The sequence below is a fragment of the Ascaphus truei genome, chromosome 3 (assembly GCF_040206685.1).
Source record: "Ascaphus truei isolate aAscTru1 chromosome 3, aAscTru1.hap1, whole genome shotgun sequence".
Lineage (NCBI taxonomy): Eukaryota > Metazoa > Chordata > Amphibia > Anura > Ascaphidae > Ascaphus > Ascaphus truei.
The window spans coordinates 377,306,606-377,331,939 of NC_134485.1; the positions used below are offsets into that span (position 1 = coordinate 377,306,606).

Below are 25,334 nucleotides of genomic sequence, written 5' to 3' on the forward strand. Positions count from 1 at the left end.
AAGAAAATAGAGGGAACAAACATTACAAGAAACCAATTTCTAATGAAAAAGAGAAAAATGAAATAATTACACTGATAAAAGAAGCACGGTTGGATAAGAAAGATACACGTGATAGATCTTGCCCCCTACCAGAAACGCCCACCGCTAACTGCTCCACTTCCAATCAATACTCTGTATTAAGAGTTGATTGTGAGGACAATTTAGACATCAAAGAGCAGGGTGCGGGGGCGTTGAGGGAGGGGGCAAGATCCAAAACATCTCACAAGGGATCCAACAGCAATACTGGTAATACAATTTCACCCAATAAAACACACAAAACTGCCTCTTTTTTAGAACAAAGAGAAAGGGAGAAGAAATACCCACTTTGGGAAAAACAAGCCCAACCACTACCCCGAAGAAAACGAGATTCAGGGGAGTCAGAGGAGGAGCAAAAAAGCAAGGACAGAAGAAAATGAAGTTGATGGAGGCTGCACCTACCAATTACGGTATTTATAACTTATCTTCACACTCACTAACCCCATATCACATATCATTATTAGCCAAAGGTTTATCTTTTTCTCCTAGTAGCACTCCCAATAGGTTTGATTTATTTGTGGATTTGAATCGGTACATCCGTAAGCTGACACTTATGCGACACTTTACACTCAAAGGGGAACAGACACAACAACCCATTTTCAATACCCAAGAAATAGAGTGTATTAATGCCCTTACGTCTTTCTTGGTAGAATCAGGAAATAATACCAGTAATACCAGTGACAATAGTACACAAATACCAGTCAAATTTAATACATTGGTAGACCCTCTAAATAAAAGATTAGTACATGATGACCAACTATTTGAGAATCCATTATTGGACATCACTACTCATGAGGAGGATATGAGCTTACTTATAGATCATAATCCATCCTCACAAACTGACCCTGTGAGCAACACAATGTATAGGCCATCACCTTTTGCCCCTAAATCGATATACTTCCCCTATCATTCAAAGGGGAACTTTATCGATACTTTTTATACATTGGTTCTTGGGGACCTTGAGAAGTTGTGCCAAAACAATCTAGAAATAAAACATAGCAATCTAACCAAAGAAGAGACTATAACCATGTTGGATATAAAGAACAATTTTGACCTTATAGTCCGCCAAGCAGACAAGGGTGGTGCTATTGTTTTACAGGATCGCGTTGATTACATATGCGAAGCCCATCGCCTTTTACATGATTCTGTATCCTATACCACACTAGATGAAGACCCAGTTATGGGCTATCAGATAGAATTTCAGAATCTCCTCCGGGAAGCACTCAGTAAAGGGATTATCACTAATTTAGAGGAAAAATTTTTATTCACTAAACACCCTAGGACACCTATATTTTATCACCTGCCAAAATTGCACAAAGATAAAGTTAATCCACCAGGGAGGCCTATAATATCGGGGGTGGGATCGATGACGTCAAACTTGTCCCAATACATTGACTATTATTTACAACCGTATGTCATAAATCTAAAATCATATATTAGGGACACGTTGCATGTCATCGATTCCACCTCTGATATTATTTGGAAGGATACCTTTCACTGGATTACATGCGATGTATCCTCACTTTACACTTGTATTGATCACACCAAAGGTATCCAGGCTATTAATCACTTTTTTGAATTAGACACCAATCTTCACCCTTCACAAAAAACTTTTCTCTTGGCATGCATTCAATTTATTTTAAGTCACAACTACTTTTTATTTGAAGACACATATTATTTACAAATCTGTGGAACGGCTATGGGTACCAGATTTGCCCCCAGCTATGCTAATCTCTACATGGGTCTGTGGGAGAGAACCCATGTTTGGGAGAATGCTAGTCTGAGGGGTGGTCTGGTATACTATGGCCGTTTCATAGATGATATTATCTTTATTTGGGATGGTGATAGGGATATCCTGGAGGAGATTCTGTCATCCTTTAACATCAATGAGATGGGCCTTAAATTTACACATACTGTACACCCTAGCACAATTGTCTTTCTGGATTTAGAACTTTTCATTGGCACAGAAAATCAGATTCAAACAAGAACACACTTCAAATCAGTGTCAGCCAACAGCTATTTACATTATGGCAGTAACCACTATAAAAAGTGGCTAAATAACGTGCCCAAGAGCCAGTTTTACAGAATCAGGCGCAACTGCTCAGAGGACTCTGACTTTGCATCACAGGGAAAAGATCTATCAAATAAGTTTTTGGAAAAGGGATATGATGCCTCTGTTGTTAACAAAGCTTTTCAGGATGCAGGTCTTATTAAAAGAGAGACACTTTTGGAAAAATCAAAAAATAAATCTGAATCATTGTGTATAAGCAGAAAAAAGGAATATAAATCAAATAATGCACCAAAATTCATTACACAATTCAATCAATCTGCTCACCAAATTAGAAATATTTTAAATTGTCATTGGAAAATTATACGCAATGATCCTGTTATTGGTCACCTAGTACCAGAATATGCTCCAACTGTATTCAGAAAGGCGAGGAGCATTAAAACAATACTGGCACCAAGTAAACTTAAAACCAAGAAGATTACCAATCAGAATATGGCTCTAAGGGAGGGAAATGTTAGTTGTGGAAGAGGCCGGTGTTTAACCTGCAAACATTTGACAAAATCTAACAAGTTCACATCACATTCAAATGGTACATCATATGAAATAAAAGACCATATAAATTGTTTAACAGAATACGTTGTGTATCTTATCTCATGTGAATGTGGCACCCAATATATAGGCCGTACATCTAGAGCCCTTAGTACACGGTTCTTAGAGCACCGGCGGAACATTATTAATGGGTGTCAAACACACAGCCTCTCCCGTCACTTTTGTACTAGTCACAACAAAAATCCCAAATCCCTTTCTGTCATGGGTATTGAATTCATCCCCCCCTCATATATGGGAGGTGATCGCTTTCAGAAGCTATGTACCCGAGAAACATATTGGATGTACATTTTGGATACAACCTATCCCAAGGGACACAATGACCACATTGACATTAGTACCATAGTTTGAACACCTCTAATGGGTGTTCTCCAGAGGTCTGGTCTGAATGCTTAGCATTCCCTCTGGGCTATGGTCTGGTCATTGTGTTCCTATTCACTTATTCAAGGGGTCAGTCAGCTTTCGTGTCTGTCACGATTCATCTCCACAAATGGTCAATATTCTATATTAGTTTTGATTCATTTTAATCTTTATTTATTTCTATTTTAATTTTATTTTATTTATACATTTTTTACAATTTTTATTCACTTTTTATATTTATTTTTATTTTTATTTTGATTTTTAGTTTCATTTTCATTTTCATTTTCAATTACATTCATTTTTCATTTTTATTTTATTTTCTTTTATATATTCATATATTTATTTCATTATTTTCAATTCAATACATATATTTTAGTATATACATAATTCACTATTTACATTATTTTGTTTTTCACATCACTCACATACACTTTATTATCTATCATTCACATTGATGCACACAACACATAATCCATTTTCATATTTATTAGAACACAGCACCCATATTAAATTGCTTAATACTTTCATATTAGTTTAAGTCACTGTCGCCTTCGTTTGATCTGTCCTTGCTTTTGGATCCATCTCATCTACTTCCTCTGACTCCCCACTGACATTCCAATAATGGGTTAATACCCTGATAACATACCAGGTAACTACTTGCTATTTTGTTGGGTGTCATTGATTTAATTGAAAATGTTTATTGCTAATTTATATAGCTGTCCATATACTATGGTTCATTCATTTGTGTTCTCCCTAGTTGAGATGTCACTAATAATCAAGTGCAATAGACCTGACTCTACTAAATATATAAATAGTTCTATTCAAATATACTCTCTAGAATGTCTGAATGCAATTAATCCTTATATTTAATTACTATGCACCTTGTAGTGCTGTTTGTCTATTGATTCAGCCTGTCACATTCCACTTATTAATTGTATTCATATCATCAATAATATCAAGCACATTCAGAACATCAGTTATGTTGTTTCAATATATAGTTTGCATGTTACTCTTTGGACATCGATGGGGTCCTCAAAATATTTAGAAATTGATTTTACTTGTTCTAATTATACATATGTGTAATTGATTTAATTGATTGCTTCAAATTCAATTAAGCTTTATTGGCTACTTGCTGTTAACCTCCCTATAAATACTAAGGACATATGCTTGAAGGGTATCCCCTGAAGAAGTCGCCATTTGATGACGAAACGCGTAGGGCGTGGCTAGAGTCCGGCCGCCATTTGCCCACAAACACTGATGCAGGTTGACTGAGAACTCTTGGCTCCCGTGTGCTGCTCTCCCGGCTTGCTACCTTGTACTATTATACATCTGGGGTGCCTGTTTCCCGGAGGGACCGATTTGGTGGAGCACTGAAGGTGAAACACCCCTCTTCCGGTTCCGGTTCACGAGGCTGATCCACGTGACGACGCCACTGATTGCGGACGGACGCTGGTGATTGAGCTGCAAGGCACATGAGAGCCTATCTCATACATGCTTTTATTTGCTGTATCCTTGTGAGTGGCCATTTGTTAGATTTTATGTTCATCCAATACATTTTTATTGTGGTAATGCACTAGGTGTGCGCCTGTTTCTTTTTTGTTCTTTTTTCCAGATATCACTAGGGACTGGTGATCCCTTTGAAACGGGCTGCAAGAAACCAAGGACATTTCCACTGGAACAGGACTTTATGTATTGAAGGTTTTTTATTATATATTTTTATCTTTTGACAATTTTTTCTATATATATTTTTTATTAATAAATACATTTTTTAGATTTTTTATATTTTTTCCTTTAGGGTTTTTTGTCAGGAGATTGCATTGCCATTTGTTTATTTTAAAAGTTTTATCATAGTGTACTAGCCCTATCTAGCTGCCCCTTCAAGCCTATCCAATTAGCTATTGTCTCTCCCACTAGTAATTTATAATTAATATTTATAATTAACTGGTTATTTAGCGGCGCTACTTCATATTGTTTTTTTGTTGTCTATTTTCACTTAGAAGTTAGCAGCCATTTATTTCCCTGTTATATATATATGCACATTTTCATTTTAACATTAATTGTCATTATTTGATTATTTTGTTTTTATATTTGTATATTCCTTTTGTGATTTGTGAAAATGATGCAATCCAGTGAGGAACGTTTAGCTAGGAGGAACAGATTTGCCAATATTGTTGATGAGGACCCCATTGTAGTTCAAGAGAACTATGTTGATTTGAAAAATAATTTCCAAGAGTTGGAAAATTATACCAAAGATGAGATGAAAAACTGGCTGGATCTGCTCTCACTCCAAAATTATTTGGATATCAAATTGGTCCCGAGAGGACTTAGGATAACAAAAAAACCAACTTTTGAGGCAAATGAGACATTTACAGCCAGTTGGAATACCATATTGGAAGACTGCTCTATCTCTCTCATCAAGCTTCTAATCTCCTATAGAGAAGAGAGATTGGAGGTCTTGGGGAGAGAGATAGCCCAGGTTCAGACAACTATTAAGCCATTTGAAGGCAAGGAAGAATTCATCTCATTAGACGAACAAGTACACAAAAGAGTAGTTTCATTTGAAAAAGAAATTATAGAGAGAAAAACAAACAAACTCAAACGTGATAAGGATGACTATGCTAATAACAGAGTTAGAAATTGGAAAAGAAACAAAGATTTTAATAAACACCATAGATATGGTCGTTCCCATTCCGGTTATAGAGAAGAAAATAGAGGGAACAAACATTACAAGAAACCAATTTCTAATGAAAAAGAGAAAAATGAAATAATTACACTGATAAAAGAAGCACGGTTGGATAAGAAAGATACACGTGATAGATCTTGCCCCCTACCAGAAACGCCCACCGCTAACTGCTCCACTTCCAATCAATACTCTGTATTAAGAGTTGATTGTGAGGACAATTTAGACATCAAAGAGCAGGGTGCGGGGGCGTTGAGGGAGGGGGCAAGATCCAAAACATCTCACAAGGGATCCAACAGCAATACTGGTAATACAATTTCACCCAATAAAACACACAAAACTGCCTCTTTTTTAGAACAAAGAGAAAGGGAGAAGAAATACCCACTTTGGGAAAAACAAGCCCAACCACTACCCCGAAGAAAACGAGATTCAGGGGAGTCAGAGGAGGAGCAAAAAAGCAAGGACAGAAGAAAATGAAGTTGATGGAGGCTGCACCTACCAATTACGGTATTTATAACTTATCTTCACACTCACTAACCCCATATCACATATCATTATTAGCCAAAGGTTTATCTTTTTCTCCTAGTAGCACTCCCAATAGGTTTGATTTATTTGTGGATTTGAATCGGTACATCCGTAAGCTGACACTTATGCGACACTTTACACTCAAAGGGGAACAGACACAACAACCCATTTTCAATACCCAAGAAATAGAGTGTATTAATGCCCTTACGTCTTTCTTGGTAGAATCAGGAAATAATACCAGTAATACCAGTGACAATAGTACACAAATACCAGTCAAATTTAATACATTGGTAGACCCTCTAAATAAAAGATTAGTACATGATGACCAACTATTTGAGAATCCATTATTGGACATCACTACTCATGAGGAGGATATGAGCTTACTTATAGATCATAATCCATCCTCACAAACTGACCCTGTGAGCAACACAATGTATAGGCCATCACCTTTTGCCCCTAAATCGATATACTTCCCCTATCATTCAAAGGGGAACTTTATCGATACTTTTTATACATTGGTTCTTGGGGACCTTGAGAAGTTGTGCCAAAACAATCTAGAAATAAAACATAGCAATCTAACCAAAGAAGAGACTATAACCATGTTGGATATAAAGAACAATTTTGACCTTATAGTCCGCCAAGCAGACAAGGGTGGTGCTATTGTTTTACAGGATCGCGTTGATTACATATGCGAAGCCCATCGCCTTTTACATGATTCTGTATCCTATACCACACTAGATGAAGACCCAGTTATGGGCTATCAGATAGAATTTCAGAATCTCCTCCGGGAAGCACTCAGTAAAGGGATTATCACTAATTTAGAGGAAAAATTTTTATTCACTAAACACCCTAGGACACCTATATTTTATCACCTGCCAAAATTGCACAAAGATAAAGTTAATCCACCAGGGAGGCCTATAATATCGGGGGTGGGATCGATGACGTCAAACTTGTCCCAATACATTGACTATTATTTACAACCGTATGTCATAAATCTAAAATCATATATTAGGGACACGTTGCATGTCATCGATTCCACCTCTGATATTATTTGGAAGGATACCTTTCACTGGATTACATGCGATGTATCCTCACTTTACACTTGTATTGATCACACCAAAGGTATCCAGGCTATTAATCACTTTTTTGAATTAGACACCAATCTTCACCCTTCACAAAAAACTTTTCTCTTGGCATGCATTCAATTTATTTTAAGTCACAACTACTTTTTATTTGAAGACACATATTATTTACAAATCTGTGGAACGGCTATGGGTACCAGATTTGCCCCTAGCTATGCTAATCTCTACATGGGTCTGTGGGAGAGAACCCATGTTTGGGAGAATGCTAGTCTGAGGGGTGGTCTGGTATACTATGGCCGTTTCATAGATGATATTATCTTTATTTGGGATGGTGATAGGGATATCCTGGAGGAGATTCTGTCATCCTTTAACATCAATGAGATGGGCCTTAAATTTACACATACTGTACACCCTAGCACAATTGTCTTTCTGGATTTAGAACTTTTCATTGGCACAGAAAATCAGATTCAAACAAGAACACACTTCAAATCAGTGTCAGCCAACAGCTATTTACATTATGGCAGTAACCACTATAAAAAGTGGCTAAATAACGTGCCCAAGAGCCAGTTTTACAGAATCAGGCGCAACTGCTCAGAGGACTCTGACTTTGCATCACAGGGAAAAGATCTATCAAATAAGTTTTTGGAAAAGGGATATGATGCCTCTGTTGTTAACAAAGCTTTTCAGGATGCAGGTCTTATTAAAAGAGAGACACTTTTGGAAAAATCAAAAAATAAATCTGAATCATTGTGTATAAGCAGAAAAAAGGAATATAAATCAAATAATGCACCAAAATTCATTACACAATTCAATCAATCTGCTCACCAAATTAGAAATATTTTAAATTGTCATTGGAAAATTATACGCAATGATCCTGTTATTGGTCACCTAGTACCAGAATATGCTCCAACTGTATTCAGAAAGGCGAGGAGCATTAAAACAATACTGGCACCAAGTAAACTTAAAACCAAGAAGATTACCAATCAGAATATGGCTCTAAGGGAGGGAAATGTTAGTTGTGGAAGAGGCCGGTGTTTAACCTGCAAACATTTGACAAAATCTAACAAGTTCACATCACATTCAAATGGTACATCATATGAAATAAAAGACCATATAAATTGTTTAACAGAATACGTTGTGTATCTTATCTCATGTGAATGTGGCACCCAATATATAGGCCGTACATCTAGAGCCCTTAGTACACGGTTCTTAGAGCACCGGCGGAACATTATTAATGGGTGTCAAACACACAGCCTCTCCCGTCACTTTTGTACTAGTCACAACAAAAATCCCAAATCCCTTTCTGTCATGGGTATTGAATTCATCCCCCCCTCATATATGGGAGGTGATCGCTTTCAGAAGCTATGTACCCGAGAAACATATTGGATGTACATTTTGGATACAACCTATCCCAAGGGACACAATGACCACATTGACATTAGTACCATAGTTTGAACACCTCTAATGGGTGTTCTCCAGAGGTCTGGTCTGAATGCTTAGCATTCCCTCTGGGCTATGGTCTGGTCATTGTGTTCCTATTCACTTATTCAAGGGGTCAGTCAGCTTTCGTGTCTGTCACGATTCATCTCCACAAATGGTCAATATTCTATATTAGTTTTGATTCATTTTAATCTTTATTTATTTCTATTTTAATTTTATTTTATTTATACATTTTTTACAATTTTTATTCACTTTTTATATTTATTTTTATTTTTATTTTGATTTTTAGTTTCATTTTCATTTTCATTTTCAATTACATTCATTTTTCATTTTTATTTTATTTTCTTTTATATATTCATATATTTATTTCATTATTTTCAATTCAATACATATATTTTAGTATATACATAATTCACTATTTACATTATTTTGTTTTTCACATCACTCACATACACTTTATTATCTATCATTCACATTGATGCACACAACACATAATCCATTTTCATATTTATTAGAACACAGCACCCATATTAAATTGCTTAATACTTTCATATTAGTTTAAGTCACTGTCGCCTTCGTTTGATCTGTCCTTGCTTTTGGATCCATCTCATCTACTTCCTCTGACTCCCCACTGACATTCCAATAATGGGTTAATACCCTGATAACATACCAGGTAACTACTTGCTATTTTGTTGGGTGTCATTGATTTAATTGAAAATGTTTATTGCTAATTTATATAGCTGTCCATATACTATGGTTCATTCATTTGTGTTCTCCCTAGTTGAGATGTCACTAATAATCAAGTGCAATAGACCTGACTCTACTAAATATATAAATAGTTCTATTCAAATATACTCTCTAGAATGTCTGAATGCAATTAATCCTTATATTTAATTACTATGCACCTTGTAGTGCTGTTTGTCTATTGATTCAGCCTGTCACATTCCACTTATTAATTGTATTCATATCATCAATAATATCAAGCACATTCAGAACATCAGTTATGTTGTTTCAATATATAGTTTGCATGTTACTCTTTGGACATCGATGGGGTCCTCAAAATATTTAGAAATTGATTTTACTTGTTCTAATTATACATATGTGTAATTGATTTAATTGATTGCTTCAAATTCAATTAAGCTTTATTGGCTACTTGCTGTTAACCTCCCTATAAATACTAAGGACATATGCTTGAAGGGTATCCCCTGAAGAAGTCGCCATTTGATGACGAAACGCGTAGGGCGTGGCTAGAGTCCGGCCGCCATTTGCCCACAAACACTGATGCAGGTTGACTGAGAACTCTTGGCTCCCGTGTGCTGCTCTCCCGGCTTGCTACCTTGTACTATTATACATCTGGGGTGCCTGTTTCCCGGAGGGACCGATTTGGTGGAGCACTGAAGGTGAAACACCCCTCTTCCGGTTCCGGTTCACGAGGCTGATCCACGTGACGACGCCACTGATTGCGGACGGACGCTGGTGATTGAGCTGCAAGGCACATGAGAGCCTATCTCATACATGCTTTTATTTGCTGTATCCTTGTGAGTGGCCATTTGTTAGATTTTATGTTCATCCAATACATTTTTATTGTGGTAATGCACTAGGTGTGCGCCTGTTTCTTTTTTGTTCTTTTTTCCATATATATATATATAATTATGTGACAAACGCCCCTCTTTTGTAGTGCTGACGTCTGTCTGGGTTCTTCCCGACACAGTCTTCTAGGGTTAATTATACAACAAACAGGATCATGCAAAGTATTATGCTGCTTAACTCAGGCTTCTGCCTGCTTTATTTTCATCCAAGTAAGGTACTGCAGCTTTAACATGTGTAGGTTAGAGGTACTCAGATACTTTCATTCAGCAGTTCACATATTTCAGTGTTACAATATTTCCCACACTGTTATTTCAAGAAATAAAACCAAAATCATATAAGCAAAATCCTATCCCTTTCAGGGATCTAACTACACATCAGAATCAGTCTCTCTAACAGCTGCTGGCCAACTAAACTGGTTCCCCAGCTTAAAACAATGCTCTCTCATTTAGGGTCACAAAATACAGCACAGTCTTTTAGCAACAGCAGTAACCATTTGTTTTGTCTTATCTGTTTGTGGTGTCCAGGCAAATCCTCTGGTACTGTGATACGTGGAGGGGCCGTCAACCCCGACACTGGAAACAGGGGAGCAGCGATACCCCCAGCCTCCAGGCTCTAAGGAGAGAGAGTCAAAATCAAAACCTCTCTGCTCTAAATACCTGTGCATGTGATTAGAAGAGCAGGTGAGGGAGAACTAGAGCCATTGTAATCTGTGGTCTGGATTTTCCATCCAGCTGCCTGAGTTAATGGGAAGCTGTGGAACGGATCATTTTTTAACTATTCCTGCACTTTCTGCTCTAAAATGGGGCAGAAAGCTGCCTAACATCTTTGGACTATGTCACAATATATATATATATATATATATGTATATATATATGTATATATATATAATTTAACTCCCATTGATTCTATTAACGTAATATTCCTTTTTGTCTGTTCTGTAACCTTTTCATTAAGTTAAATGCCTGGCTGTAAGTAAAGTAATTTCCATGAAACACATGTCATGCACACATGATTTACGTCGTTTGTGAGCTGTATTCTTTTTACAGTGCAAGTATAGCTATAAGCAGCGGAGAATAATTAATTGAACAGAAAGGGATTTATGATATACAGTCAGGGCTACCAACAGGGGGGGTCTGCCGGGGTTGGCGTCCCGGGCCTCGTGAGGCCGCCGCCAGGGCCCGTTATATTTTTTAAAAAATGGTGGCGATTCCCGGCGCGCATGTGCAGGGCAAGCAGGATGTCCGGCCTACTGCCTTTCGGCCCGCTCCCAACGAGTTCCCGGGACACATGCGCAGGGCAAGCAGGGTGTCTGGTCTGCTGCCTGTGGGCCTGTTCAACGTGGGACGGAGGAAGCGCCATTGCGAGCCCGCAACGCACCAACCCAGCTTCACCCGCGAGCGCCAACCCAGCTTCGCCCACGCACGCCAACCCAGCTTCGCCCGCAAACACCAAACCAGCTTCCCCCACGCGCGCCTCAAGCCCCGGGCAGCAGCCGCGGAATTAGTCCGCCAGTCTTGCCCCCTCCCAGCCGCCCACCTCCCAGGCCCCCCGTGCCTACCTCCCGCCGCGGGGATATCGGGGGCGGAGGGGAAGCATCTGGCGGGCAAGGAATCTGGAAGCAGCACCCACCCACTCAACTCACTCGCCCTCTCACCTACTCACCCTTTCATCCACCCACCCACCCACTGTTGGCGGCCCTGTGTACCGTAGGCAAAAACCACACCTCCGATTGAAACAGTGTAGAATCAACAATAACAAAAACCTGTGATCTTTTTCTGAATATTAAGATAACCTCGGCACTGAAGCAGTAATGATACTTATAGGTATTGCAAGTGACATTGTCACAGACTCTGAGATAACCCAGCATTTCCCAGCGTAATTTGCAATATCACAGAGCTCCTGAAGGATTTAATGGTTTAGGCAGTTTAGTATAATATGATAAATATCCCAACATCTGCATTTAACTACATAGAGTCTTGAGTGTTAGACTGTCTTTGAAATAATTTATTAACAGGAGCTCATTGCTCACTACTGTTCTTGGAAACTGACCCTGGAAACATGTGGTCCAAATTGTAGTGTCTGTCTGTTCTCTTCTGTGAAAGAGTTCTTTTCCTGTTCATTTGGATGGAGAGTACCAGGTTCTTGGGTTTACAGGCAGTCCTCGTTTTACAACGCTTCGCTTTACAACGAATGGCTTATCCAACGCTATGCAATGCATACCTATGTTCATTTTTACAACGCCAAAACGGCTTATCCAACGCTCTTACGACGCTTTGCAAAGTTGTTTATGTATATATAATATATATATCATATAATATAATATTATACTATATAATATATTATATTATTAAATTACATGATATATTATGTTATATTATATATATAATACAGTATATACACTATATAATGTATGTGTGTGCTGCATATCTTATTGCCTGAGTAAAATATTTTGTGTATTTTAGCATTAAAAATGCCTTTAGGACCGGAACTTTTCATTTAAACAGTGTTCCTATGGGAAAACATGTTTCGCTTTAAGACGTTTCGCTATCCAACGCCATTTTGAGTAACCCATTGTGTTGGATAACCGAGGACTGCCTGTATTGTGTTTACTGTCACACTTTTAGGGTTAAAAACATTATTGCCATCTTTGTGTCAACTGTAATGCAAGTTGAAAATGTTACATAATAATGGACAGTGTTAAGAAAAACACAGGCCCATACATTTCTAATGGTCTATAATGGTGCAATAAAAAAAATCAATTTATTTAGATCATCTTACAGTGAGCATGATGCCAACAAGATCATTCATATAAACAATCTTTTTTATATCCTAAAACTACAATACAAATGTATTTTTCCCCAAAAGGATAAACAAAAAAATACATTGTTTCTTTTCAGCGTTTTACTAGTAAAGACTTGAAAGACAAATATTTTACGACTGATGTGTTGACTTTCACTTTTCCTGTTGATTTTCAACATGTCTGACAGGGTATGGACCCCCAACGTGAGAAAATCCTTCTTAGCCTACCTAAAGAACATACATTGCTGTTTAAAACAAATTTTTGTTTCTTTAATTTCATTGTCACCAAAACAAAAATGCAGAACTTTATTAGTGATTTATTTTTTTCACATTAGGTGACAAATAATTGTTCTGTAGCCTTATAAACAGCACTTCTGGCTTCCTTCATTACTCTTAACAAGCCGTTATTATTCCAACATATTCTCTCTTCCTCAAATGACTTGCTTCCAGCTAATTCCCCTGCTCACTAAGCTTGTTCCCCGTCTCTTCCTTATTATACCTTTCCATTTCTACCTCACAGTGTGTTGTGCTATTGGTGTTGACAGGTTGGAGACTGCAGTTCTACCCAAAGGTCTTTGCTCCACGTGTCCCTTAGGGTTATATTTTTATCTCTGTGGCGTTTTTTTTTTTTATCTACACCTATTCCTTGACCTTCTAGCCTTTTTTTTTTTAACCGTTTCCTCTCAAATATAAACCTCAAAACTTCAACCTCAGAATCGGTTTCTATGTCTGCTTTCTAATTATTTCAATATAGATTTCAATCCCGCAGCTAAATAAATTGATGGAAAAGTGTTCGGCCAAACAAAATATTGTATCTGCTACAATTATGTTTTTTAAACAATACAAGAAACACAAGCAGGTGGTTATATGGTCTGTCATGATAATGTCATGAGCTATTGGGTATTTTTAATCCCTTTGGTGCTTGAGGGGTTAATGAGCTACACTTGTGTACAAAATACCAAATGCTGGGTTTGAAACTGGGCAGGACTGTTTCTGTCTGCTCTGACTTTCAAAGTATTCTGTAGAAAGGGGTGGGCTTATGAAAATATTGTATCTAAGTCTGGGCCAGGTTGTTACTGGGCAGATCTGACTAGGGGCATGCTTGGATAGCATAGCAGATCTCATCTTCTGAACCAGTGCCTCTCTGGGGAAAATCCATAGCATGTAGTAAGGTACTATATAGGATTTTCTGTTTTACCCCTTTTACCCCGAACCAAGCAGCAGAGGTTCTAGCCCTTCAAGACCACGGATGGAGCATTTCCCAAAATGGAAGGGGGGTAGATTGGAGGAAACACCCCGACCGGTGTTTTGCCTGCCAACAGCTGGGGCACATCAGCACCAACTGCCCAGAAAGGAAGAGGCCTGCAACTGCCTCTGGAGGGGATCGCCCCTCAGGAGTGCACCTAGGTGCCTGTGTGGTACCTGGGCAAGGAAAAAACAACGGTGCCCACTTGCAGCCAGTCCTGGTGGGGCAGAAACTCACCCAAGGACTGAGAGACTCGGGCGCTACACTTACCCTGGTGCGACCAGGACTGGTGCGGCCTGAGGAAATCATTTCTGGAAGGACTCTGCATATGGGGGTGGCGGGAGGCGGCCGCCACGTTTTGCCAGTGGCAAAGGTATACTTGAATTGGGACACTGGGCAGGGAGTGTGGGAGGTGGGAGTAATTGATGTTATTCCTGCTAATATGTTATTAGTAAACACTAGGGTAGAGTGGGGGGAGGGGAAGGGGAAGGGGAAGGGAACCCTCGCAACTGCTAAATCTATATTCTCCGAGGTGCTACTATCTGGGGTGAATAATGAATGGATACTGTGGGTAGAATAGAACCCCAATGGAGAGCACTCTGCAGATGCACAATATACAGGGGACAGGAATAAGGGTGTATATAGTGATGAGTGAATTGTGCACGTTAAAACACTTTATTAGAGTCTTGACTCAAGGTTAAAATACAGACGCTAAGTACCAAAAATAAATGAGACTCATGTGAGCCAACCTGTGTATATTGTGTGATTAAGACTACTATCACACATACCACTACCCGGTACGTGTATATATTCAGCCACTAGTGGCTGTGTCTGTGTTTAAATACTACACTCACTGATTCCAATGGGGTTTTGATACCACCAAGCTGTAACCCGCACATATCATCAGGGATATTTGCTTACACTCCAACGTGAGACCTGGCACATATATTTTACTTTCGCTGCGCTTTTTTGGCTCACATGAGTCTCATTTATTTTTGGTACTTAGCGTCTGTATTTTAACCTTGAGTCAAGACTCTAATAAAGTGTTTTAACGTGCACAATTCACTCATCATTGGGGTAATATGTTATTAGGTAATGATCTTGGCAAGATGTTTACCCAATATGATACCGCTGTGACCCAACTAGCCCAGGAATCCGCTGAACAATTCCAGATACTGATGCATACTGGGGATCAGGGAAGGGTGACTGACAGGGGTTGTACCGGAGTGGGGGGGCAAAGATGGTCTCCAAGTACAGCCTGCCATCACAGAATACCTCAGGGGGGTGTTCAAGGGGGATTGTGCCAAAGGGGGGGAGAGAGCTTCCCATTACAGCCTGTCATCCCTAGGAACCCAGAGGAAATGGTAAAGGTTTTATTTGTTTGAGCGCGGGACTAGCGTGTAAGCCAGTCCCTTCGCTCATCTTAAGGAGGGAGATGTCATGATAATGTCATGAGATATTGGGTATTTTTAATCCCTTTGGTAGTTGAGGGGTTAATGAGCTACACTTGTGTACAAAATACCAAATGCTGGGTTTGAAACTGGGCAGGACTGTTTCTGTCTGCTCTGACTTTCAAAGTATTCCGTAGAAAGGGGTGGGCTTATGAAAATATTGTATCTAAGTCTGGGCCAGGTTGTTACTGGGCAGATCTGACTAGGGGCATGCTTGAATAGCATAGCAGATCTCATCTTCTGAACCAGTGCCTCTCTGGGGAAAATCCATAGCATGTAGTAAGGTACTGTATAGGATTTTCTGTTTTACCCCTTTTATTTTAAGAAGCTGTTCTGCCTTATATTGTAATTGTATGTTTATTTTTTAATACCTTTTCTGTAATTCAAGCACTGTATTGTTATATATATTAAACCATTTAATAAGTAATGCTTTGGGCTCTGAATGAACTTTGTGCACGCTGGAGAGAATAACTTGCTAAATTCAGGCACATGTTACTACAGCTGATTTTGTGTTAAAGTGCATAGTTTTTCCTATCATAAACAGGGACCTGAGGCCCTAGTGGATATTTTAGTCTAAGATCTTTTATCATATCTGCATAACCTCAGGTGGTGGCAGTGGATAGATATATGTGCAATTGGGTAGGGGTTAATACTAACTCGCTGGTTCCTTGCAGAGGAGAAAGGGGGGTTGCTAGAGAAGCCTTTGTGTATTAACCCTGGTTGCATATCTAAAGTCACGTGCTCACTTGTGTGCTGTTCATGGCAGTGGTATATTGGGACGGCTTGAGGAGAGATACAACTCATTTGAGGGACCCCTGAGTGGGTGAAGAGTGGGGCAGCTTGTGGGTTGTGTATTGATCCTTGATCCTGTAAGAGGGGATACTGTCCATTTGACGGACCTTTGCGGAGGTGAAGAGTGGGTGCGCTTGCGAGCGTCGGTATTAACCCTTGTCCCGTATGCAGGTCACGTGCTAGCAGGGGGTCGTACGTGACATGGTCCTTCTTCTGGCTCGCTTGAATAAAGATGTCTAAGTGAACATCTGAAATGAGAATGTTACATTTTTGTTCCTGATGTATTAATCACAGGAACTGAGGCCTTCACTAAGTTCAGTGTGTGTGTATATGTAATATATATATATACTTACAAAGGACCCAGCGGATTTACATATGGGCCCGTATTATTTATTTATTTATTTTACTGCAAAACCTAAAAAAAAAAGTAAAAATGTTTGTTAAAAATTTGTTTTATTGGCTTAGGTTGAAAATAGTTTTTTCCTCCGATTTTACGGCAGATTTGGAACTGCATTCACTTTTATCCTAACAAGTTTTCTCTCTGACAGACTTTAGCAGTAGGACATATGAGTAAGTGAAATCAAGGATATAGCACAAACACAGCGCGCTTTCTGGGGTCGCTCCTCGTTACCGAAGGAGTTGGAATTAGAACCACAATAGCACATTTAGACCCAAAATTATATCCAAATCGGTTGATTAGAGTAATAGGAGGCCTTCATTTAAGTTGGCAAACAGACAACTATTGTACAGTATGTTATCGAGCTATGAGAATTGTTCAGCTAATACCGAAAAGTCCTCACTAAAATAAATTCCTTACCTCTCCTCTCTAAAGCATTATGCAATCGTTTATGAATTGTATTCTGCCTCTAAAGATAAGCATATATATGTCTGGATTCCACAAAACCGCACTTCAAATACACTAAAAACAATAAAAATCTGTGTCCATGGCCCTTACATGCTGAGTGATCTTGAACCTGCCTTCCGCTGGGCTCATGCTTGGTGACATACCTACTCTACTTCCTCATGCAAAAGCATTTTATTACTGATTTTCTGTCTGATACGCAAAAGAGAAATTGTGAGACTTTTGCTGTTTCAATCAACTTGATCACACCTGCAAAGTTATTTACTACCAGTGCGATAACCTGGAAAAATATTTACAGTCCTATCAATTCACCGACATGAGCTGATAACGAACTCCCAAGCCCCTTACAGACCCGCTCTGAATATTGACACAGCAAATAATTCAGAGAGTTAAGGTCCCAAAATGCTTTTGATCGCTGTGTATCTTGTGAGGACAAAGATATTGCACTTTGGACTGGTTTGCCCACATCATCTGCTCTAATTGTGTGGCGATAAATTTCGGAGGAATAAACTAGTAATGGCCTATAAAAGCGTGGGAAAAATGTAACAAAAATGGGAAAACAAATGCCATTGAAGCCTGACCAAGCAGTTCTTTAGAGGGCAATGAGCTTTCTCCCTTGGCCTTGTAATGATATTTCTGTTTCAAGGCAGAGAGACTCCAATTATTAACAAACTGCCAGCAACTTGTAGTCTTTGGCAATTGAATTCTAGACAAAATGATGTAGAAAATACTTCTGTCCTGTACTATTTGTCTATATACATTGCTGTTCACTGTCAGCCCTATATAAAAGTGGTTATATATTTTTATTAAAATAAAACTGCATTGTGCAATCCCTGCTACACTCACAACACACTAAGAATACTTTAGGGACATGTTTTATTCCTGGCTGTGTGTCAAGTAAGCCGTTCTCAGGCAACATTGCAGCAGACACCAAACTGAAAAGACAGTCGCTATGTGAACCAACATTGTTATAAGCAATGTGAAAACTACAAAACATTGATGATAGTTGGAGTATCATTGCTTCCACCTTTTTAGTCTGTATGGATGGTTAGTCTCTTGTCATTCGCGATCAGTTGATTTCCTCAGGGGGGTTTGTAAATGTATTGGACCATTTTAGATAATACCTTAAAAAGGTGTTTCTGAATTGTATTATAACATGTAGAGGAGGCTTTTTTTTACAGTTTTCATCTTGTTTCATTAAGTCCACAAATCGCAATTAATTCAACTTTCTCAAGGAACAATCCAACTACTAGAATACGCAATTAATACACTCCTACACTATGCAAGGCTAAAGACTAAGGCTGCGTACATGGTCGGGCAGACCTTGCGAGCGGTGTGTGGGCGCATGCGTGCGGAAGCGGGAGGGGGCGCGTGTTGCACAAGAAATCAGTTGGAACTGATTTCTTGGCACGACAGGCCGGTCACGTGAGCGGTTCGACCTATGAGGGCAAACCAGCTCTGTGACGTCACTGGCATGCCCCAGACACGCCCACGGACGGCCCGAGTACTATGGCCAGGGAAAGCACCCGCTTTCCCTCATCCTCCGCGCACCTCCGCACGGCTCAAATTACTATGGACGCAGCCTAATGAAGAACTGATGCTGCTATACAGTTACCCATGTCATTTATTTGCAACTACGACTCCATACAATACACAATAATAGCATTTTCTTTTTATATTTGAAAAATTTTCATAGATTTTTTTTTACTTGTATAAGTGAAACCTTTGTTAAAAAAATTTAAAGCGTAGAAGCAAAAAAAAAAAAAAGTATAAAACATGACTTTGAACATTAAAGTACATTTAAGTCATATTCAGTATTCCCGTGTATAGAATTAGGCTATTGGCAACAGAGTACAATGGCGGATTTCGGCGCAACTGCGCATGTCTGACTCAGAAAGGCTGCTGGGATACTTCAAAGAACTTTATTGATCCAACACACAAGGGCTAACACCGCATTCTCCCCCTCAACGCGTTTCACACTTAGGAATAGGGCTTCGTCTTCCTAAGGGTGAAACGCGTTGAGGGGGAGAATGCGGTGTTAGCCCTTGTGTGTTGGATCAATAAAGTTCTTTGAAGTATCCCAGCAGCCTTTCTGAGTCAGACATGCGCAGTTGCGCCGAAATCCGCCATTGTATCCTGACTTCCTTCTGACGGTGGCACGCAGGAGCAGCCGAGGAGAGCAGGCCCCAGACCGGAGATGCAGGTGTGGTAAGTAACCAACAGCCCCCTGCACCGGTCAATCCTGTGGCCAAGCGGAGCTCCCTTATGCGCTGCCCCAGTGTCTGACATATCCCAGTTTGCCACTCTGCACACAGAAGCGCAGGACAGATCCCCACATTATTGGCAACAGAGAACTACAGTCATTCGTGATTTATTAAAAATAAACATTTTGTAGAGGTACCGGTTTAAAGAATTGGCTACATATTATTGCTTTGTGTATATTTAATAAAGGGCTCATATAAATACTAAATTATTTCCATGGTTTCGCTATGTGTGTGTGTGTGTGTGTGTGTGTGTGTGTGTGTGTGTGTGTGTGTGTGTGTGTGTGTGTGTGTGTGTGTGTGTGTGTGTGTGTGTGTGTGTGTGTGTGTGTGTGTGTGTGTGTGTGTGTGTGTGTGTGTGTGTGTGTGTATATTTATATATATATTATCTCCAATATAGAATATCAGTTCTGAGCACATTCACATGTCTCAGACAGGTCTGCAACCCTGCCTTTCAACCATTATCACCTAGCATACAGTGTTCCCACTACAGCAAGGGATTCTGGGAAATGACATGCAAATGAGCACACAATGTGTCACCTTTTGCCTAGAATATCCATTCACATGGAGACTATTTAAGCAAATGCATCGCCGTTCACACAGCTTTTAAGCTTCGCCTCAGGCCTTCAACTCTTCCAGCCAGGGCATTATTGCCCAGTAATGCCCTGTTCTTCGGAGATTATTACTTAAGTAAACACTTACATGAAAATGAGTGATCAAGCTATTTATAGAGCCAGAACTGCCCATACATATATTTCCCTGTCTGTTTCTTACCAAAGTTGTGAGAAACTTTTACTCTCTAGATACAGTATGTAGAGAAACAATTGACTTATTTGTCTAGAAAAGCAAAATGATAACTTGCTCTCACCCAGCCCTCAGTGTTGGTATACTGCGTCCTGCAGTCAGGGTGCTAGGATCCTGTGTCCATATTGCTGGGCACACAACTGTATGATCACATACTGGAGGATCAGAGCTCAAGAAAATAACTTTTAAATAATTGAAAAAACTCACATGCTCCTTGCATTTTCAGCAAAACCTATTTTAATATACAAAAACATAGTATTAATTGAACATGGAACACTGAATAAGGTTCCCAAAACAGACACATACTATACCCACAAACAATGCAACGTTTCAAGGCCCCCTGATCCCTTCCTCAGGCGTAGGCACGAGCATGCACATTTTTTCCATTGATCTAAAAGTTAGTTGAGTGCTGATCCTGTGTTGTAATATAACTTATTATTTGTCTAACCATTATCAGCAACTTGTCTTTCCTGGCACACTGAATGAGAGAGGTTACATTTCTGCACCTTGCATGAATTTTAAACATTAATCTCAGTATATTTTAGATAAAGGTTGTAAAAACACCCATTTTGCAACATACTGTATTCATATTCACGCTTTTCAGAATGTTCATAAATGTCTGAACATGTGAGTTTCAAACGTATTTTATCACCTGTGATGCAATTGAACTTATCCAATTTGTATGCATACTTGGAATAAGTTATCATTAAAACTGACTCACAAATGGCATTGCAAAGCAGATGATTGCCTTTTATTATAGATTTGTACACCTGCTATGTATTTTGGGGCGATGTTTGAAATATAGTGTAGCCTTCTGGGTATGACATTTACATTTAGGAGGCTATGACTTAAGGAGGTTTTGGAGCAATAATTATAAAAGAATAACTTTGTGTCAATGTATCGATGCACTTTGTTCCAATTTTTCCCTTTGTGCACCAGTTTGTGATTTAAAGCAGCAGAACATGTGTTTTAAAATACAAATGGATATGAAGCAGGAGGTCTCCGTAGCTGAACCATGTTCCTTTCAGCTCCGGGGACCCCTGCTTCAAGATACCTACCTTGGAAGGTGCTGCCATTATCTGTGCCCAAATTAAATGTCCCGCGTCATGTGAAAGCCGCAAGGGATGATGTCACGGCTTCCTATTGGCCCCGCGGGACATTTAAGCCGCCATTATGTTAGCCTCAACTAGCCCAGCCAGAGCTGCTACCGGCACCCCCTTCTGATGTAAGTATGTCAGGACCCAGGGGTCCCCGGAGCTCAAGTGGTTCAGTTCAAAGACCCCCTGCTTCAATCCTATTATTTAATTTTTTTTAATGTCACCACGTTCTGCTGCTTTAAGGAGGCAATAGGAGGCATTACATGGTACATATATTATGATGATATGTACTGTATCAAATGTTGTTCTCTTATTTGCAGTAATAAATCTGCCAGGTCTAAGGTAACTTAAACATTTTTGCCCAGAAATCTTTGCCAGATGTAAAAAGCTGCTCACACATGATGTGACAAAACAAGAAATGGATCAATTGTGCCAAGATACACTTTTCTTTGCGTGGATGCATGTCTTCCTTAAAATGTTACCAGTGTTTTAAATTGGGACTCTATTCCTTACAATTATTGGGTTGACGGATGCGTTTTAGTTTATTGTTTGTCTTGGGAGGAGTTAATTTGTATAATGCTGTTGGATGTAAACTGGAAGTAAAATGTTATTGAATCTTCAGTTTCAGGGTATATGTAAAAGACACTGTGCATCGTGATGACCAATTTGATGAAGAATATCAGTTTAGTAAATAAAGCTGAAAGACACAAGCTCACTTTTTTATGCCACAGGTGCATTCTGTTTACTATTGAAGTGGGCAGCCCTTCCTACACTTCAATCGAGTAAATAGAAAGAATGAAGCAACTAACATCATCTGGCGGGCAGCAAAGAGGCCGTGCTGCCCGCCAGCCTGGCCTTAAGAAGGCCCCTGGTTGCCTCCTCCCCTGTGCTGGGGAGGTAGGGGTGGGGGCTGGCCAGCGAGGGGAAGGCCAGCCCCACCCACCCCCCAGTCATGAGACCCCCCGCCCATGGCTCGGGGGGTTGCTTTCTTGTCTAATGGTTCTGCACCCATAAATTGAAGATGTTTTAAGTAATACATTAACAAAGTGTTTTCTAACCATTTTTTGGTTAAGGAACCCTATAATTATATTGGGAAATGTTGTGGAACCCCATCCCTCTCTAATAGCGTGTCTGAGATCAGATGCATTGTACGGAACCCCAACCCTCTCTAATAGCGCGTCTGAGATCAGGTGCATTGTACATTTTTCTGAATTTGGTACAATTTTGAAATGACCTGAAAATTGCCGGGAACCATTTAGGGAAGCCCAAGGATTCCTAGGAACCCCTGTTGAAAAACACTGCATTAACCCAAAGATTCATGTACAACCAGTGACCTTTTCCTCACAGACTAGAATTCATAAAGGGATCATAATCTCAAATTAGGCATATAATAATCACATTTTGAATAGAAAATTACATTTCCTGTCTTTGCATATCGCACTTTTTCTTTAGCAATCCCTCATTTGAGTTTGTGTAGTAGTGGTTCATACATATGGAGAACATAATCACATCTTCTGCCACCCAACCCTACGTACAGTATTTACATGTTTGTTTGTTTTTTGTACGTTGGGTGTCCCAGCCCCCGTGTTAATTTTGTTCTTTTATCACCTGGGAGAAAAAGGTTGTTTCGTTTTCCAACCCTTGCTTAATTTATACTTTAGCTTCTTGATGTTTTCTCTCGTTGTAAGATAATCACTCACATTTGTCGTCGCTGTTCTGGTTGTTCTGCATCTCAGTCACCAGGAATGAAGTAAAGAGAAACAAGCAAATTATGTTGGAAAATGTTGAAGTACAAAGGTGCCTCCGCGTACTGTTTAAGAGGCTTAAATTTACATGGAAACACAGAAATTGACAGTGTCAGACACTTGAATTTTTTTCATGCTCTCTTCATATTTAGTGTATACTTGTGTAAAACAAGCCGTCTTGAATTCCTTTACTGTATTAGCTTCCACCACCTGACCTATAATAGTAGGTTATTTGCCAGACAAATTGGCCTGTTTCTATTGGTTGACTAGCTGTGGTTTCCAACCCAGCAATGGTTACCAGTATCTAGGGTTGCCAGGTGTCTTATCGAAAAACACAGTACACAATGGTGAAAGGTACGAAGCGTTCGAGAGAAGTCGGTGGAGTCTGTGGGAGGGCTTTTTTTTACTAAATAGAATATGAAATAGTGCAAATTGTTGCATACTTGGAGTGACATTTAGGAAAAAATTACATATATTAGCTAAGCTAAGATCAATAGCATTATGGGGTTATGTTTTTAGGGTAAGGGGGTCGGGCTAAGGTTTTTAGGCTAACTGGTTTTTAGGCTAAAGTTAGGGGCTGATCTTGGCGGCGAAGTGAGTGATAGCTAAATGCCAGCAGCGACATGGCTGTGGTTGCCAGTGAAGGTTAGTCTGTGTTATGCTTAAAGTAAAAAAAAGTTTATAGGAATCAGCAGCACCAAATGGTAATGAATAGAATGAATATGCAGTGTTGCGTAGACACCTAAGGGACCCCTAACTCCCTCAAAGTAAACAATAGGAAAAATAGTGATATTCCGCACTCAAAGTAGACACAATACTATGAGATCTAGAGTTTTAGAGAAATATTATTTTACTTGTATTGCTTATTTTTCATATACAGTAGGATACTACATGTAGAGCTTTAACATACAAGTGAAAACGTCAATTTATTCTAATAAAGAGCTCGCAATGACTAGCACACAATTTTTTTTTAAACATTTTAAATGAAGACCACTTATGCAGTTGCACAAGAGACTACAACCACCATTCTCCTCCTCATCCTCACACCATGCTCCTCATCTTCATCTCACACCACCACTACTAGTCTACTACTACTACTCCTCATCTTCTCACATCACCACCACTACCCTCCTCCTCATCATCTCCTCACCCCATCATCATCTCATCCCCATCATCATCATCATCATCATCATCTCATTTCCCCCCACTCATCATCATCACCATCTTATCCCCATCATCTCATTCCCCCCTCATCATCATCTCATTTCCCCCCACCATCATCTTCTCATTCCCCCATCATCATCATCCTCATCATCATCTCATTCCCCCATCATATCATTCCCCCTCATCATCATCTCATTTCCCCCCCCCCCACCATCATCTCATTTCCCCCCACCATCATCTCATCCCCCCATCATCATCACCTCGCTCCCCCATCATCATCTCATCCCCCTGTTCATCATTCGTGCCCCCCAATATCACCATCTCACCCCCCCTGTTCATCATCATCGTCCCCACACCCAATATCATCATCATCTCCTCAACCGTTAAATTGTATTTCTTCTTACCCTAAAATCTCCTGGCAGACAGCACCGGAAGCTGTCACTACAGCAGTCTCTGGCTCCGCACTGCCGGGGTGTGAGCTCCACCCCCGCGATCCTCTGTCTGGAGTCATCCTCTCCACTCAGCACTCGTCTCCTCGCTGCTCCCGGCCACCGTCCGCGGCCCACCCCACTCAGCACTGGTGCTTCCTGCCACAGTCACTCGCGCTTCCTTCCACCGGCCTCGCGCTTCCCACCACCTCCCTCGCGGTCTAGAGAGTAATACCAGACACATACTTGTCCGGTATTACCTCAATTTGTTTCCTGGACAAAATACAAAATTACCAGCCTGTCCGGTTCAAAACCGGAC

At 39.8% G+C, this 25,334-nt stretch overlaps 1 protein-coding gene across 7 annotated transcripts in view; it reads left to right on the forward strand.

Annotated features, from left to right (window-relative positions):
• The window catches only part of MICU2 (mitochondrial calcium uptake 2), a 382,386-nt gene that overhangs the window by 200,098 nt on the left and 156,954 nt on the right, over positions 1-25,334 (forward strand). Inside the window, exon 2 of one of the 7 annotated variants that reach the window (XM_075592256.1) lies at positions 334-3,180. The exons of the other annotated variants lie outside the window; for them this stretch is intronic. Coding sequence (XP_075448371.1) covers positions 452-3,040 — 2,589 coding nt within the window. The 5' untranslated portion in view covers positions 334-451 and the 3' untranslated portion in view covers positions 3,041-3,180. Of the gene's footprint in view, positions 1-333; positions 3,181-25,334 lie in introns of those variants that run through there. 7 annotated transcript variants of the gene reach the window in all.